Raw genomic sequence first — 19,605 nt, 5'->3', positions numbered from 1 at the left:
TAGTAGTTTTAGAACTACATACCATTGGTGTGCAAATGGCTTATGAAGTAATGGAAAGTTCTTCCTCCCATGGTGAAAGCTGTTCTTTGTACTCATATTGAAAGTTTCCAGTATTCCTTATCTATATATTTAAAATGTCAAGCAACTACAGAAAGTTTTTTTTTAAATCTATGTTTTTTATGCGAGGCACAAAAACTTCTAGTTAAACCAAGTATTATTGCCAATCTAAAAGATACTTCTAACCATCAAAGAACAATCCTGATATAAGAGTATTTGCAAATAGCTACTGAAATCGGTTTTGGTACCAATAACTCCAAACACAAATGTCAATTATTGTGGTTACTTGTAAAGTTGTTCTATGTGCCAGGTTACATTAGGTTTCTATTGTATCTCATTTTTACCCATGCACACACTCTAATAGTATTTTTCCATTTTCAGTGTTACGATGATACTGCGTGTTAAGATGGAGAGAGTTCCATTCATGCTCTCAGGCCTAGTCTATGCTTAAAAATTAGACCCAAGCTACATCAGTCAAGACTGAAAAATTTTACATCCAGGGCATCATAGTCAAGGCTAAGATTTTGTCACAGTTATTTTTAGTAAAAGTCACCAACAGGTCATGGACAATTAAAAAAGAAAAAAAAATTCATGGAGCCCATGATCTTGTCCCTGACCTTACTAAAAATAAAATAACTGGGGTTAGGGCTAAGGAATGGAATCTAAGTGAGGGTGGACCAACAGGTGGGCACTGCCCCAGCTCCAGTGGCCGCAGCGGGTGACACAGCCCCCTGCTCCAAATTTGGCCGCAGCCTTGGGACAGAAGCGCGTGGCCCCAGCTCCAGCCCCCGCCAAGCTCTGGAGACAGCCCTGGGGAGACATGAGGAGGATACACAGCCCCCCTGGCAGCCGCCAGACAGAGACGCGGGGCTGGGGTGCAGCGTGGGGGGAGCACAGTCCCCACTCTGGAGCTGGCCACAGCTGTGAGACGGGGTGCACAGTCGCACCTGCAGCCCCTGCCAAGCCCTGGGAGTGAGGGGGCACATGACCCTGGGACACCATGAGATGGGTGCATGGCCCACAGTGAAGTCCCCACCACGGGGCCGGGCACGTGGCCCTGACTGTAGCATGGCCTAAACAGGGGCTCAGAGCCTGGCTGCAGCTCCCTAAGCCCCAGAGCAGGGGCTGCAGGATATTGTTTCCAGCCATCCAGCCCCATTTGCAGAGTGGAGGCGCACAGTCCTGTCTCCAGTTCTGGCTTTAGCTGCTGACAGCTGAAGTGGAAGAAATCACGGAATCTGTGACTTCCGTGACTAAATCATAACCTTAATCACAGTTAGGAGGGCCTGAATTCCTGGTGTACACCCAGCTAGGTCAATAGGAGGATTCTTCCATGGTGTAGGAACTACACTGATGCAAAAATAAATAAATAAATAAATAAATAAATAACCCCTTCCGTTGATCATCTACACTATAGCGGCACAGCTGCAGCACCACAGGTGTGCTGCTATTGCACAGTCATACCATTAGTAAACATGGAGCTACGAGACTGAGAAGCTTGATGTTTCAGAACATGTTGTTGGAAGTGTAGAAATCTGTCTCCATACAAAGCTTTTTCTTGATAGAAAGCAGCTTTTGGGAGGCGCATCAAGGATCTGAACAGCTTGGGAATCCTACGTAAACCAAGCCTCTCGTCAGGGCCACAACTCAGGAACGAGGTAATAGAAACAACTCCCTTTATTGAACTTACCACTGGAGTAAAAGGACAAATCTCCAAGAACCTCTTCTTGCTTTGTTATATCAATCACATAATCTTCAAAAGAAGTTTGAGCTGCTGGCCTGAAACTCTTCAGAGATTCAGTAGCTTTTTGAATTCTGAAAAGGGGGGGGGGAGGGAGGAGAGAGAGATACATAGAGATATAGCTTAGCAAAGTAGGGCTACATTCATTCACAAGGGGAGTGGGATCAGACTTGGTTATGTCTTACACAGCCAAAAAGGTCCTGTGGCAAGGAGTCTGAGAACTCAGGTCAACAGGTTCATGCTACGGGCAAAAAAAACTAGCAGCGTAGACTTTCTTGCTGAGGCTGGAGTTGGGCTCTGAGACCTTTCCCCCTCACTGGGTTTCAGAGCCTGGATCCCTGCACGAGTAGGAATGCCTACACTGCTATTTTTAGCCCTGTGGGCAGGAGTCTGAGCCTGCAGACCCAAGCTCTGGGACTCACTACTATGAGTCTTTGGTTTTGCAGTGTAGATGTACCCTTAGGCTCTGAGTACTGCAACACCTAACTTTTAAGCTTCCTAAAAAGGCACCTAGAGGAATTCACTACCCCAGACACCCTATACAATGCATGGGGACAGTTAGGTGTCTAAGAAGGGATTCAGAGAAGCCAGCATGCTGAGCAGGCAGCCACCTAAGCAAGCTGACAGCAAATGCTAAGAAGAGAGGTCTAAGCCCTGCCCCTCAAAAGAAAGTTAGATACCTAACTCCAGGCCAGAAGAAGCATCCTTGCCAGACCGGGCCTTGCAAGAAGGAACAGGCAGAGAACACTGGGACTCAGGTGTAAGCTACATGCCGAATTTTTCAGTACTGTCAAGACTTAGATGGCTTTGCATATACCCACCAGCAGAAACGTAGACACCTAGGGAACTCGGGCACCTACAGAAGAGGGGTTTTGTGAATGTTAGTAGTGCCTAGATGTTGGTCTTTAGGTACCTAACTATCCTTTAAAGCACCTTCGTCTCCCCTGTGAATCTGACCTGTAATGTATCGAAAACAGCATTAAAATACAAAGCATGAAATCCTGCTGTCCTGGGCAAAACATCAGTGGAGTCAGGATTTCACCCAAAAACTTGAAACACTGTACATTGTGACAGAGAAATCTAAAAAGGTGGCAGATTAAAACTGATATTTCTGTTTACATATTTCAGTTTGTGCAAACATGCCTCCACAAAAGCAGCATAAAGAACAACATGAATATTCATTACTACTAATGGAGATCAGCTTTTAGGATCAAAGAGGTTAGAGGCAGAAGATACCTATTAGATCATCAAGTCTATCCCTTTGCAAATTCATAACACAGTCTCCCTGCCAACAGCGGGATGTGTATTCATCCAATAGTGTTCCACTTTGTTGTTGCTTTGCAAGGGATGAATTTTTGACTTTTCATCTCTATAAAGTGTTTCCTATATTACAATGCAACTTAAGAATTGCCACCTCAAAAAGACTGAACTCATTAAATTAACTGCTACACAATGAGGATCAGCTACATCCAAAATTTTATTTAACAAACAGAAATATCTTAATACACAAGAAAAATATGATAGAAAAGACAAAACTTTTCAAACACTCTTTATAACATAAGATAATTAAATACCTAACATGGAGCTGTTTTGCTGTTTGAACAAAGCAAGATTGGTCTGTTTCTTTAAGCACTTCTTGAGCATATCCCACAAGGCCACTGTTTTCCAGAAGTCCTTGATATTCCTCTATTTGGGTTTGGAGTTTCTCTAGTCTTAAGTTCTTGGACGCCTCAATTGCCCTCAGAGCAGCTGATCTCCTCTCTTCCAAAACATCAAACAGCTTGTCAAAGTTATTAGATGCTTCTTCTTTAGCTCTCTCACCATTGCACTATTATAAAATACAAAGTATATTTCAAAAAAAACAAAGAACTCATTCTCAAATCTTATGAGAAGCAACAGGAGGTTTTATGAAAAATTTTCAAAATAGCATTGCAAAGTTCTACTCATTCATGGCAAACAATTTTTGATGGGCAAAAGATGTCAGTATTTTCACCATCCAAATAAAGAGCAACTGAGTAGATTTTGTGCCTGAGTTGGGAAACTCTCATGACAAATTTCACAACTCTAATGTAGTTAGATGGATGAGCAGAGAAGCATTTTCCTGCCCACTCAATGCAAACCCTTGAACCATGCAAGGCATTTCTCCATCTACATCATCCCACAAGGATTTTAACTGATTCTTGAACAACTTCTGTAATGGCAGCTCAACAAATTCATGTGAGAGTGGAATAATTTAAGCCCCGGAGAACACTAAGACGTTTCCTTAGAGCGAATATTAATGTATATTCCCCATGTAAACAGAGAGTTATTTCTATTATATGAGAGTAGAAACATGATTTTTAAAAGAATTTCCTGGTGTCAGCTGCTCTTTAAGCTTATATATTTCAAGACAGACATTAAAGCTGGATTTCCTAAAATATGGAAAGTGAAAACTCCTGGACCTATCATATTTTCTATTCTCTCGGCACTCTCTCTCTGCTTATGTAATACCAGCTTCTTCTCAGCCCCATATGTCTCATATGTAAGCTTTTTTCCCAGCCTGAACTTCCTACTTTCTCATTCGGTTATTTCCTTAAATTTGATTTTGACTGTATTATAGTTTAACTACAATTTAAGATGGAAGAGACCTATTAGATCGAGTTCCTCTTCTGCAGAGTCACTGAATATTATTTCTATTTAACTATAGAATGTAACACCTATATATTTCTAGTTCAATGGGAACCCAATGGAGATTGGAAGACATTCCCTGTCCTGAAAAATATGTACACCTCTACCCAGATATAATGCTGTCCTCAGGAGCCAAAAAAATCTTACCACATTGTAGGTGAAACCGTGTTATATCGAACTTGCTTTGATCTGCTGGAGTGCGCAGCCCCTCTGAGCACTGCTTTACCACGTTATATACGAATTCGTGTTATATCGGGTCACATTATATCTGGGTAGAGGTGTAGCATAATGGGATGTTATCAGATATTAAATCATTTTTGACTAATGTACTAAATTTAACTCCAAACAAACAACTTTTGATTATTTTGTGCAATGTCACTCACAATTAAAGTTCTACTTTGAAGAATCTGTTCATCCCAATTTGCAGAGCGTATACAATTTTTATTTACAATGTAAAAGATGACACAGTCTAGAAAAAAATACATGAGCACAATCTTTTTTTGAGAGCGAGGGAGAGAATGTCTAACAGAAAAACAAAAAAATCTGACCAATAAGTTATTCCTACCTCTGTTTCTTTCATTAAAAGACCCAATTCAGAAATTTGACCTTTCACCTGGCTCTCCTTACTAATGAGGTATTCTATGTCCTTTGAAAGTTTTTCCTGTAGAAATAGAATAGTAAGTTAAAAGAAATAGGATAATATACTTACATTGGCAGGTGGTGCATGTAAGTCATCTACAAGACAGATGTCCAATGCTCAGTTTGAGTTGTTCAGTTAAATTTACCTATTTACAGAAGACCAACAGCCAGCCATGGATTATATATAAGCAATAGATTACAGGAATGACAGGTCACTGATCAGCTCTACGTGGTGATCTGTCGTCAGAGTCAGATGTTTCCAAGGAAGGTGAAAAATCTCTATAATGCACCTAAGTTTACACTATACTCTACTATACACCAAAGGACATTTCTTCCCAACTTCAGAAATCAATTTTCTCATACCCTGAAGAGTGAGATTTTGGTCTTTGTGATAATTAATATTTATATAAAATGAAATATAAATGTAAGATCTTAAAAACACTAAGATAATTAAGATGATTAGGGCTGGCAGAATTTAACATTTTTATATTGTTTTGATAACTATCATTTAGTTTTAAGCATTTTTATCTATTTAAATTTTCACAGTTGCAGGATATTACTGGAGGGGGTCATAAAATTTAATTTCAGTAGACACTGGAATTCAAAAAGTTAAATTTTTAAACTGTAAAAACACAAAGTGTCCTTAAATTAAACTCCAGTAAGTTCCCTAGGAGACTTTTTCTTACTTTGTCTACATGTAAACTGTGATCATCATCAATGGAAATTTGGGCATTGGTTCATGAACACAGCAAATTTGATTTTAACCAAAAAAGTTACCTATAAAAGTTTTCCAAGACTAATTAAGATTGAGCTGTTTGGAGTTTCTGAATATTTTGCTTCTATGCCTCATTTTTCACCATAACCAGAAAGTTGTAAATACTGCAAAGATAGTGTAACATAAATAGCCAGTGCTGGAAATCAAATGAAAAGGAAACCCTACCGTAGGCCAAATATCTCAGATAAATAACATTCCCGCTTCTCTACCCCACAAAAAAGGAAAAACAAATAGTTTAAGTTTGCTCTTCAGTTCTACATATATGCAGAGTAGTTCAATTTTGGTTTAACTTGACTTGTGGTTCTTTTAGGCTTCTGAAACCTGCTTCAACTATCGGACAAATTTGCTTTTCACTATTTAAAAAACAATTTTGTCATTTGAAATTCCGTTTGCACCTTTGTTTTTTTAGTCATTCCTCCCCAAGTCATAAGACAAGAGACTGTTTTACCTGAATAGATAGAGTGGGCAGGCCAGTAGTGCCATATTCTTAATTTTTTTTAAGTCTGTACTTTACAGTGAACTAAAAGAAACATTAAAGGAAACATTTTATAAAGATGGGCAGATATGGTATAATTTTAAATTATAATTTTATAATTTTAAATGAGCCAGAGTATGTAGTTTCATTGTTTCAGATAGACATTAACACTCACTCACATGATTGAAGAAACTAGTTACATCATCATGATCTATTGTGCAACAGCCACATGGTTAAGGCATTAATTACAACATCCTCTAAATGCAAAAGCCTGAGAGTGTTTTTAACATGCAATACCTTACACAGTTTTCTTAAGACAAACTGAAATGACATTTAGTCTTACCTTGAGAGTTTTGTAGGCAGTGCTCATGGTTGTTACTCTATGATTTGCATGAGACCCACCCAATTTACAAAGATGACACACAGGTCTTCTGCAAATTTCACAGTACATGTTTACCCTCTCCATTTCATGTTCTGGACACATCAAGATCTGCCAAAAATAATAAGAATGCAACTGTATTCCAGAAAAATATTTAACAGCTCATTAAGGTACATTATAACAGTAAACCAATCCCATAGTCACTGGACAAACTCAAGCAATTTACATTCATCTTATTTATAATCCATTGTAAGTGATATCAGGAGGGGGAAAAAGAAATATTGCCCAGTGACCTGTGAATAGAAGAACAAATGAAGCAAACTTTTGCTTTTGAATTCCAAGTATCAACTTTGTCTCTTCAGTGAAAAGACTAAAGAAGATCAACCTGTTTACCAAGGTGCTACTGAGACTTTTTCAAGAGTGCATCATTAGGCTAGAAATATGAATATTCAGGATTCTATGGTTACAGACTATTGGGCTGGTAAAAAGAAGGGAAGCCCTAATAAAATTCCTTTAAACAGACCTCAAAATATGAGGACTGAATTCATAAGGACATTATTAGGCACTGTTTGGAAGACAAGCTATTTTTCCACAGGAATGTCTGGCCTTTATAATAAATCACATCTATTCCTCATCTTGTCTCTTACTACAATCAAATTAAAGTTACAGCACTCCAACAAGGTGCAGGTGGAAAAACCAAGATTATCATCTTGTCCTTCTCTCAATTCAGGAACAATCATAGTATATGCTTCTCTGATCCCCACCACACACATCACCAAGTGCTATCAAGTCTGGTTTTAAATTAATCAAAGAGATGACTGGGAACATTGTTTAGAAGACTAATACTTCATGCATTCAAGTCATGGCCTAACAAAGCATGTGATGCAAGTGCACATTTAATCTTACATAAAAGTGTTGGCATCCCTCAATAAGGCCATCACAAAAGCTTTAAAGTAGCTATTTTGGTCTCTTATCATAGGGAAGCCTGTATAATGACGTATTTAAGCCATATTCATAAAAACTGTATTAAAAAAAACATTTCAAGATCATGTCTATTTCCATTGTCAAAGCTTCCTCTTATACATCACAAAGATATGCACACACAATATATCAAGGTCTAGAGGCCCAAAATCATTCTCTCTTCCCCCTTACTGCTTCTGCCTGCAAAAGAGAGATTTGATTTAAGCTTTAAATCCTTTAAAAAACAAAACTTAATATTTGTAAATAGTTACACTCATCAGAAATTATGGAAGAATTCAGAAAGACATCAAAGTCACTAGAAGTCTTTTTTTTTAAATAAATTAAAACATGTATTGAACTTAAATGACAAGGATTTGCTGCAATGATATGCTGTATTAGAGAAGTACCATTTGTTGATTATCGAGCAGACTATTGAGTCTAGAGAGCTAAAGATTATTTTTTAAAAAACTGACATCACAAATAAAAAAAATGTTTTTTTGTCAGGAAAATGCCTGTCTTAAAAAAAAAAAAAAAAAAAAAAGCCACACACCAGTTTGGCTTTAAAGAGAGTGAGAGCTTGGGTCTGTGTTTTTTCTTCCCAACATACACAAAATCTTTACAAGTAAAAAGTATAGTAAGAAACATGCAAACGAGGTTTTGTTTCATTCAATTACCTATTTTACAATATTATTTGAATTACATAGTTTTGTATTGTTGGATTTTCTGTCAGATTGCAGGAATACTATTAATTTTTTTCATGTAAATTAATCTTGAATAGAATATTTTGTTTTAAAAAAGATCACATTAAGTTAATTAACCCTACAATACTAAAACAGGACTATTAATCTCAGGATTTCCATCTGCACTAAACTTGGATCAGTCTGCTTCTCTAAAGGAGAAAGATTAAATAACTGTAACAAAGTAGAAGCAGCTAGAGTAGTCTGGATAGCAAGAGAATCTGAAAGAACATAAATTGGTTTCAAATTACACAAAATTTCTGCAGAACTATAACTCAGCTTTGCTGCTAAGCCTTGATTTTCTAGAATGTAGAACCATTAATGAATGGCGTTAATAGATTTTAACCTTAGAGTCCTGCTTAAGTTTAAATATATATTTTTAAAAGAGCTGCTGCTAGAAAATATGTAGCTGTTAGCATAAAGCTTCCAGATGACACAAACCTTTACATAAAAAGCAAATCCACACCTGTAAATCTATTTGTCTCCCTGATTTTATAAGTACTTTACGTTTTCTCTAGGTCAATTACTTGACGCATACATATTTGGACCAAATTAGACATGCCTTCCAGCCTAAAGTGAACCAAATTAAAGAAGAGACACTGGCCCCAGATTAATATCTGAACTAGCAGATTAATATTTTAAGAAAGCAGTACCACACTATCTTTGGTACACAGACAAGAGGGACACAAATTTAGCAATATTTTTGGTATTTGTAAGGACCTAACAAACTACAAAGATGATTGGGGACATTTACACAGTTTAGGTTTTAAATTCAGAACACAAGAACTACACATTTCACCACACACCTACCACATAATTGTGTCAGGGACTCAACCTTCTGTTACTGCTAAGAATGCAGGAAGAAAGCAGCAGAGGAGGAGAGAGAAAGAAAATACACTTTTATATAAATGAAGCCCCATGCAAGTAATGTCCAAAGGGAACGTGAATGGAACTATTGCTACAAAACTCTGGTTATTGTGCTACTTCTAGAAAAGACCCACTGCAATGATTAAAAAAACAAATCAAAAACAAAACAAAAAACCACAACACATTATTTAAGGCCACTAACAGACTAAAATTATTAACACCTTGTTCTTAAAAAGCCCCATTCCTTCATCTGAAAGAACCACACCCAACACGTTTAATTTGATGAAGTCAAAGCCTATGGCCCACTTCCAATATGTGCCCCGTGCATTTGTTAACACCTGCCTCTTTGGCATCAGATGAATAACTTTAATGCAAAATCTTACAACTCATTTAATAGATTTTAGCGATGGAAACCAAAATGTATGATTATGCAATAGATAATTGCTTTTTATGGGCAACATTTGCTCTGCAGCATCAGGTCAGATGCAAGAGATGAAAAGATCTGCAAGGTACACCAGATTAAAAACCACTTACCTTGGGCCTAAAGTTAGTGGTTGGTCCTACATACTCATGCTGAGCTTTTACAGTTCCCCAAGGATGATGTATTTTGAAGCATTCATTGCAATAGCTTGCACTGCAGTCCATGCAACTCTTTGTAGATTCTTGAGGTGGAGGTTTGCAGACATCACACATAATAGCAGTGGCTGCCCTGGCTGCCTGCCTGTATCTTTCCACAATAGTTTCCAGGGTGAAATTTCGAAATAAGCCATTGATGCCACGTTCTCCCAGATCCACATCATGCCGGCAGCCAGGACAAGGAAAAATGGTCGTCCTAGGAGTCAGTGAATTGCGTTTCCAGCCTGTATAGATGGCAAGTCCTAGTTTAGTTACAACATAATAGGAATAAAGATTAGGATAGGAAAGGGGGAAAGACAGCACCTAACAAGAATCCACAAGCCTAAATTCTGAGGAAATCCTGACCACGTGTCATTCAAAGTGGTATAATACAAATTCAGGTGAATTCTGCCAAGTCAAAGATGATTTTTTTTTTTAAATTAACAAGGCATGACCCTGGTTGGATTCAGAAGATATAGTAAGTAAAAAATTACTTCCAAATGAAATGGCAGTAAAAATATTTAACAATTCTGACTCCAGAGTTGCAATGTTGCAATTTTGTTTCTTGCTATAGTAAAATATGCCAGTAGTGCTACACTCATGCCTCTTTCTTCATAGTAGGCACTGTATGCTCCAGTCATTCTGAAAAACAATATCAGTTAAATTCAGTCATTAATCTCAACAGAACTGTGCACGATGCGGAAAATGGCCTAATAGGTCATGTATTCATTCCTGGTGGCAAGTCACTGTGGCACAAATGCACTCCATCCAGTTACTTAAATTTGTCTGATTTTACACAGGAAGGTACTATCTACCCTACTAAGCTTGACAAATTTACATGGTAATTGCATGAATGTGAAAAGCTGAAACCCAATCACTAACAGACCAAGAGCTACCATAATAAATCTAGTTTTAGATACTACATGGTTAAAATCTCCGACGCTTTCTGGAATCTACATTAGTGTTCGGGTGACTCTGTCCAAAGTGGAGATTGTTTAGTCTCAAAAAGTGAGAATAAATAGCATTGTTCCCAGAGGCATGTAGTTGAATTTGACCTTTTACAAGTTTTATTATGGCTGCAACATATCCCCAGTGGAGCCACAACTACAAAACAAGACAAGCTGGACATTTAGAACACTAGGAAATCCCAACCAAATCTCCCAGTCAATCACAGCATGCACAGACTGATTTGGCTTTTCCCAGCTGCATTGCTCAGATTTTAGCACTTTTAAACAAGGGGGTCAGAATCATCTCTGTGAAAGGAAGGTTAAATGAGATAACAGCTCCAAGTCTGGGGGCTGGGGGGAGGAGCTAAAAGGAGTTCTTACTGAGAAGAAGTAATGTTCTGTCCTAAACAATAGAGGTTTCAATATAGCCAATTTACTGGGCATTTTCACAGCTTCAGTTACCAGTCAAGGGGAACCCCAGCACCAAGAAGAGGTATCTAGTTTTTTGACGGTTTAATATAGTTTCACTTAGTCTGAAAATATCAGCTTACTTAGGCTTAAAGGAATTTTGCTCTACTTTTAGTTGGGGAGTATGGTGCATTATGGTGACATCAAATAACTGCACAAAACCCAAGAATTCCCCTGCTTCTTCTGTCAATAGCTATTCCATCTTCCCTTGTTCAAAGACTGGGATAAAGTGGCTAACTTCACCAAATACGCGCGCGAGCACACACACACACACACACCCACACCAGCCTGTTCCCATTTTGAGTCTGCAAAACCCTGGGATAGCTCAATACTCCTACAAAGCCTCAGACAGGAAGTACTCAACTGATTTCATTCTTGAGCAAAGAAATAGGAGGAGCATCAGCTAAAAGGAGGCAATTGAAATAAATTCAAAATTGACTAAACTGGTATTTAGGCATGGTGCATATCCTCCCGTCCTTCTCCTGCCAGTAAGCTTGAAGTGATGCTTCTGTAACTAGAGCATGGCATTACCACCCTTTTCTCAAAAATGCTTTCAAATTCTGAGAACTGTGTGAGAATTATGACTCATGCAACTGGAAATTAAGGCAATTTCCTCTTTTCTTTTTATGCATATGTTAGATCCCTTACAACCAAATTCTAAGGGAGAATGTCTCCCACCAACATAGCTTCCACCTCTCACAGAGGTGGAGTAATTATGCTAACGGGACAGCGCTCTCCCATCAGCACAGCGCTTCACAACCAGACGAGCAGTTGTGCCAACGTAGCACAGTAGTGTAGACTTGCTTCAAGTCTCTATAATTTTAAAGTGTTTATTTCTTTTCAAGAATAATTTTCTAAAAGGAAATTAGGCAATAACTGTATTTAGTCAGCTGCCTTAATTCAGAAAAAAAGTTATATAGTTTCCCAGTATTTTGAAAGTTTTCCTCAAGTATTAAGATTCTATTATGTGCAAAGCTATCTCTAGCTGCCCCTAATATACCAACCAATTCAGAATTTTCTTCACAACTTCCAGCATTCTGCAACCTTTCTTTAAAAATATTCACACCAGGAACTAACACCCTTTTTATAACCGTTACTTTATGGTGAAAGAACTGTTTTTCAAAACATGTTCAGTATGGCAGGTATGTATACGCTTCTGGAAGGGAAAGGCTCATAGAGTGAGCAAGTGTGCACAAGCAGACAGTGATTTCCAATTCAGTAGGTTCTGTATTTCTGTCTAGAGAGCCTACAGAAAGATGGCCAGCTCAGACTTATGAATAAATACAATTAAACTGATTAGTGTAGTTATGGCAACGTACAGACTTCTGGCTAAAAAGTAATCCAAAGTGTTTGCTTACTTACTTGAAGCGAATTTAATAACCCAAGCTGGATGCCCTGCAACACCTGTAACTTGGCATAGATGAGCAACACACATGTAATGGATGAAAACAGTACTGATTTAAAAGCCTTATTTAAATGCACGCCCAGACATATGCACGTAAGTTTAAGTAATACACCTTCTACAGACACTTCAAAGAGAGCCTGAAATGCCTGAGTAGAAGGATTATTTGGCATTCAAACCATGCAGTGAAGAGAAGCCATTAAAAGTAAGGTAATACTTATGGTCACTAATTAAGCAAATAAATAATGAAAACTAATGGTAGCTTGTAAAAACACAGCACATGAGCAGTTCAACATGCCAGCTAAATGAGCAGTGACAAATAGCAAAATAGCAGGTGAAAAAAGTATAGTGCAGTGGTCAAGTTTAAAATAAGAACCATCAAACTCTTATTTAATAGCATGCTTTTGAAGTCTGGACCAAGTGCACACAGAAGTGGGGTCAATATTTGTTTAACCCAAAAGTGAGTTAGTTGCCAAGCAGTTGTGGCGTTTCATTCTGTCACTTAGAACACAAAATCAGACCATGGTAAGGACTACATGCTTTACACATATACTGGTGACACCATGCCTAGAACACCACATTCAGTGGCCAGGAAATCCAAAAGATGTTCCATCCCTTTTTGTTAAATTTACTCCAATAATTTGATTTTTCTTAGACTCATGATTACCTCATGGCATTTAAGCCCTCTCAAGAGGGGAAAAGAATTTTTGCTAGTTAAAATAGCACCATATGCTAAATAGTTTTAGATACATGAAGAATTAGCCTCATCACTACTAATGGCTGCTCTCCATTTTTTTAAAGTCAATATAGTTGTTAAAAGATAAGATTTCTGTTTCAAAGATGGAGTAAATTGATCACAATGTGTGGTGAATAACCAGGCAGATTAATATATTACAGTTAATGAGATGGGTTCTGTTTCTCTTCCATTCTCATTCACAAAAGCAAAAAGTTAAATTTTGCAGATATACAAAAGGTAGCATATGCCTAGAATAATTTCATAAAAACACTTCAACTTTTGTGGCTACCACTTTTAAAGTGAGCCAGAATGCTCCATGCCATCTTTTATAGGTTACAAATCCAGCTTCTACCCATCAATTCTACACATACCTCCTACTAATATTCATACACTATCAAGATTATTATTTTCTACCTCTAAATTTCAGAATACTCTGCAAACGGCACCCTGCACTACTAATAAATAGCCTTACTTGTAAGTAGACGATATACTACCAATTCACAGGTCCCATGGCTACAGTTTAACTTCTACAGATTCTCTAACTCCATTAAAAAGATAAAAATATGGTTCTCTTGGAAAGCAGTTTAGACTCCAGTCCTCCCAACAATTAAGCACATGCTTATGTTTACTAACCCGAGTAGTAAGTCAAGGCAGCAAAATTGCACACATTTTATCTAAAAAATTTTTTTTAAATAATGTTTTCCTCTAAGAGAGTGTGCTAGATCAACATTTAAAATGTAGAACAGCATAATATACGGCAGTTAAACCAGGGAAGTGATAATGCACCTTAAAAATATAAATTGCTTGTTTGTGTTTTTCAGATAAAATATGATATCACCAGCATTCTGTGATTATGGTGGATATGAAGACTGAATTTGTGGAGGTGTTAAAAAGATTAAAGGATACTTTAAAGTTTAACTGGATTTAGGGTGACCAGAAGTCCCAATTTTATAGGGACAGTCCTGATATTTGGGGCTTTTTCTTATACAGGCTCCTATTACCCACCCCTCTCTGTCCCCAATTTTTCACACTTGCTATCTGGTCACCCTAACTGGCTTCAGCTATAAACTTCTTAAATGAATTGATATATCCACCTCAGGCCCACAGTTAGTATTTTTGTAAGATTCTTAGAAAAAAAGTATTAACTTTCCTTTCTTTTTAGAAAACAACTTCATATTAGGTACTGCATAAATTTAAAATCTTTCAGTTACAATAATTGTAGGTGTTGCCAGGGACGGCTCTATGTTTTTTGCCGCCCAAAGCATGACATTCAGGGTGTTTTCGCAGCGTTTCGGTGGCGTTTCTGCGGGAGGCCTGCCGGTCACGCGGATTTGGCAGCGGTTCTGCAGATGATCTACCGGTCCCACGCCTTCAGCGTATCTGCCGCCAAAGCTGTGGACCTCCCACAGAAACGCCGCTGAAAGCGCCCTGACTACTACCCTCACAATGACCGGCACGCCACCACCGCCGGCTTGCCGACCCAGGCCCTCACTTGCTGCGCTGGTGCCTGGAGCCGCCTCTAGGTGTTGCTTAGAACTAGAGTGGACATATAGCAGAAGGGATTTTTGACAATGCTTTTTTTCTTTTTAAGGCTACTTGAACTGTCTGCAAATTGATGGGAATCTCTATTTTGATAGATCCTTCATAATTTATTCCATATCATATTTCTAAACATTTGGAGTGCAATAAGTTACATTATTTTTTCCTCCAGTTTGATTTTTAGATTTGTGTGTTTAATGTGAAGTTTGGATTCAATTAATAATTTTTTGAAATCCATTCATTTTCTCTCTTTCAACAGTATATACCAATTTAATCTCTTATGAAAGGTGTACTATAATTTGCAAGAACACCACATTATTTCTGGATTTTTTTTTAATTTACTCTGTGCGTTTGACAATATTTAAATAAGTGAGTTTCAGTGCTTCCCCTGTTTGTGTGTCTGTCACACAGCAACAAAAAGGATTATTTAGCAAGATAGGAAAGTGCAATTGTAAAACCACAAAAATTAGCAGAGAAACTAGGGAGCAGGTTTAGTAACTGAAACTATATATTTTTTGTAAATTGGTTATGCTTGGGATTGACTGTGTTCCTTTAAGCACTTTGAACATTTATAAAACAATACATTGTTTGGGATTTTTTGGGTATGTGCAGAAACTAAAGCAGAGCTTGATAAGAAAACTATCTAAAAACTTGAATTCCTAAATAACAATGTACTGTTGCAAACAGCAATTTACAATTATCACTTACATGCAGTATCTTTAAGAAAGCTACAAGTGAATTTTCATAATTATAGTAAGAACTTGTCAATGTTTCAGTGCCCCTGTGATGAGTGTTGGTATATCACAAGAACAGCAACTCTTAGGGTACATCTTCACTACCCGCTGTATCGGCGGGTAGCAATCGATTGCTCGGGGATCGATATATCGCGTCTCATCTAGACGTGATACCGATCCCCAAACGTGCTTATATCGATTCCGTAACTCCACCAACCCGAAGTTGCGGAATCGACAGGGGGAGCCGCGGATATCGATCCCGCGCCATAAGGACGGTGAGTAATTCGATCTTAGATACTTCGACTTCTGCTATGTTATTCATGTAGCTGAAGTTGCGTATCTAAGATCGATTTTCCCCCGTAGTGTAGACCAGCCCTTACACTACTACTTCCCAGCATTAATTCCACTCAACATTTTGGAAGTGATAGAAATAGTCATCTCAGTATTTGACTGTCTGAAGCAGCTGTATAACCAAAGCCTTTCTAAAACAAAAATCACACAGAAACAAAAAAGAACACTTATACTACCAGATACTGGTATATCATTTTGAAGTCTCCTATTATCCTCATGCCAAGATTAATTCCCTGGGTCCCAAAACTACCTTATCAGACTGGCAAGATGGCAGCTTCCTCTTTAGTATTACATTCAAGTAGGGTTGCCCCTCATTACAGTCCAGCTTTTGGCTTCTGTATCCCAGTGCCGCTGCAGGTTGCCAGGTGCCTGGTTTTCTTCCAGAAAGTCTAGTCAAAAAGGGGATCTGGCAGTGTCTGGTCAGACGTGCTGACCGAATACCAAAAGTCGTTCCCACAGGGCAAGGGGGAGGCATGGAGTCAACAACCCATGCCAGCCCCTGTTCAGCCAGGGCTACTTTCTACCTGCAGGCAGGCTCGTCAGGCTACAGCAGCTCTCAGCCCAACCCAGCAGCAAAGGGTGCCCAGCTGCAAGGGAAAGTAGCGGAACAGGGGGCATGACCTTTGGAGTCTGGTTACCAGCCATTAGAAAAGTGACCACCCTATATTTAAGAAGCCTTTAAAAAACAATTTAGTTATTCACTTTTCTTTGTGATGGATTACAAATTTATATTGCCATTATTTTCCCTTTAAAGACAGGATTATAACTGGCCATAATTTACAGTATATAGAAGATCAATACTTTAATTAGGTATTACTGGATGTAAAACTACAACCAGTTTTACTGGAACCTGGTTTGATAGCCTCTCAGGAAATGATTCCTTAGGAAAACAAAAAACAGACAAAAATGTTTTGATGGTAAACTACAGAAATTAAGAGCAACACCAACAAAAAAATATGTTCTACAGGTTTTAGTCCAGTTGGCCTTTAGATCAATTGCAGAACAGAATGAAAAGTTTTTCAGATAACAATCTTCCATAACTTTGGTCAAGTCTACAAAAGTGTAGCCTATGGACACTGATATTTAAAAACTATATGCTAACCATTTATATTTAAATTAAGATCTAAATATTACACTATCTACAGCCATACAAGAAGTGAAGCATTTCTACCTCTCCACTCAAAAGACCTCCGCTGCGTGGCTGTGAACAATGAACAGAAAGCTGTTAGAAACAGAGAATAAATACACCATTGATTTACAAAAGATAAAGCAACAACTCTTTTCTTCTCCACTGCACTTGCCAGGTGAAATTAAAAAATGTTTAGTTTCCTAATACACTATACAGTTATAATGCATAAATGGGGGAGAAAAAACAAAAATCAAGCTCTCTTTTACTGTATTTCAGAATCGTTCATCATTTACACAGCATTGGAGACCTAAATACTTCATATGATTTTTGTAGTATAATGGCATTATACTTAAATATTTGCTTTTTAAATTATAAACCACCCCTATATTAATTAAATTTTCATAAATTCTCCAATCCATAAAATTAAGGCCAGTATTAATCATTACTATGCCATATATATATATATAGGCTTGGCAGAATTGTTTTTTTATAATTTCAACAGATATCAATGTTTATTTTTGACCATTTTTTAATTGATTTAAATTTTCACAGTTGCAGGAAATTATGGGGGAGGGTCAGACAATTATTTAATGACAGTAGATGCTAAGATTCAAAAAAGTTAAATTTTAAAGCTTTAAACTCACATTATCAACATCATATGTCAAAATATACAAATAGTCAAACTCTAGTAAGTTCTTAGGCAGTATTTTTCTTACTTTGCTTATCTTTCCATTTCTGTTACTGCCAATGAAAATGTTTTTTCATTGTTTTGTGTACGCGTGGTGAAATTTACTGGTAAGTTAATAAATCTTAATATAGTTTATTATAGGACTGGCTACAAGCGTTGTCCTTGATGTGACCTGGGTAAGCGACTGGGTAAGCGAATATTGCTGTGATTCTTGGTCTTAAGGACCATATATCATGGAAATACACTCACTTGCCAGGGTGACAAAACGGGCTGGAGTATCCCAGGGACCATCAGTGAATCTGTTTAAGGCTGTTAATGTGCCTGAAGTGTTTGCACAGGGTACAGTTGGTTGGGGAAATCTACATTTAGAACGAACAATCAATTTAGGGTTTATGTCCTGTTTTTTCAAGTCTGCCCTGAGCTTTGTACTCATGCTCTTGGGCCACTGTTGGGATCATTACAAAGTCAATGGGAGCTTTGCACATAAATTAGCATTTTGTACCAAGTACCTGTACTCTGAAAAATCAGTCCCTGTACTCTGAAAAATCAGTCCCTAGGCATCTCAAACTGGGCACCCTAAATTACTTGTCACTTTTTTTACAATATTTACAAAAATATAATCTCTGTATTTCCGGTCTTTCATATGTAAAATGGAGATGAAAATATCATCGCACCTCAGAAATGTTGTAAAGATTAATTAATTAATATTGGTAATTAACTAAGAGGTTTATAAAAAGAATTAAGATATTATGATGAGAGTGCCACAGAAAAGTTCCAGAGGAAATTAATAATTCTGTGTTCAGTGCAGAGTTTGAATGGCATGTGGCACATAGTGCATGGGGTTGTATACTGAATAAGCTACCCATGCAATGAGCACTGTTCATCCTGCACACTGAATGAGGCAGGCATCTTATGGATAAAAAATAATATGTGGTCATGTACTTACAGACAGTATTATAGTGCATACGCACAAAAGGGCCAAATTAACTTTGTATGGTCAACACTTAGTTCTGCCATTTCTTAGCTTCCACGCGCTTGATTTTGCTACCCAATAGTTCTTTTTACAACTGTGATTTTGTTTGTGTTTGGTCTGGATGTAATAGTACACAAAATGTGAAGATGCTAAATTTCTGTATTAACATCAAAAACAGGATTCCTAGCCTCAAAAGACACTTCCTGAGTGACAGCAAACCAAAATACAAAATATTAGAGGGTAACTAATTTTAAACTAGGATTTTTTTTTTTAATTAGCAAAGCCAGATGTGCAACATATTGGTCAAACTCTACCCTTTTTGGGGGTGGGGCAGGAAAGAGGACACAAAGAGGTATAACTAGCCACAATCCTAATTTAAATCACAGTCCTAATTTAAGTGTTCTTTAAAAGATGGTGATGCAAGTTTCTGCTCTCGAGAAATGAAAGACAAGAAATTAACATTCCTAAAACCTGAGATGCAAGTTTTAGGATTTGTCTACACACGTAAGTTATTCTATAATAAAGGTAGGGCTTGAATTTAAAGGGAATCCACTTTGGAAGTGGATTAAGCTAACTCAGGAAAACACACTCTAATTCCAAAATTGAGTGTGGACACTCAGAGTTATTCCAAAGCAACAGCTATTCCAGAATACCTGCAAGTGCAGCCATCCCTTGAGATTTTTATTAAGTGTTACAGAGTACTTTTACACTTATTTACATTTAATA

The 19,605-nt window shown here is 37.6% G+C and overlaps 1 protein-coding gene across 3 annotated transcripts in view; it reads right to left on the bottom strand.

Moving 5' to 3' along the window:
- Positions 1-19,605, bottom strand: part of TRIM36 (tripartite motif containing 36) — a 42,914-nt gene that overhangs the window by 4,776 nt on the left and 18,533 nt on the right. For all 3 annotated transcript variants that reach the window (XM_030567268.1, XM_030567269.1, XM_030567270.1), the window contains exons 3-7: positions 9,832-10,157; positions 6,698-6,844; positions 5,031-5,126; positions 3,373-3,626; positions 1,748-1,872 (exon numbers count right to left, since the gene is read on the bottom strand). In XM_030567268.1, coding sequence (XP_030423128.1) covers positions 1,748-1,872; positions 3,373-3,626; positions 5,031-5,126; positions 6,698-6,844; positions 9,832-10,157 — 948 coding nt within the window. The remainder of the gene's footprint in view (positions 1-1,747; positions 1,873-3,372; positions 3,627-5,030; positions 5,127-6,697; positions 6,845-9,831; positions 10,158-19,605) is intronic.

Source organism: Gopherus evgoodei, chromosome 6 (assembly GCF_007399415.2).
Source record: "Gopherus evgoodei ecotype Sinaloan lineage chromosome 6, rGopEvg1_v1.p, whole genome shotgun sequence".
Taxonomy (NCBI): Eukaryota; Metazoa; Chordata; order Testudines; family Testudinidae; genus Gopherus; species Gopherus evgoodei.
The sequence above is the reverse complement of the archived record's forward strand: the minus strand, read 5'-3'. Positions and strand labels throughout refer to the sequence as shown.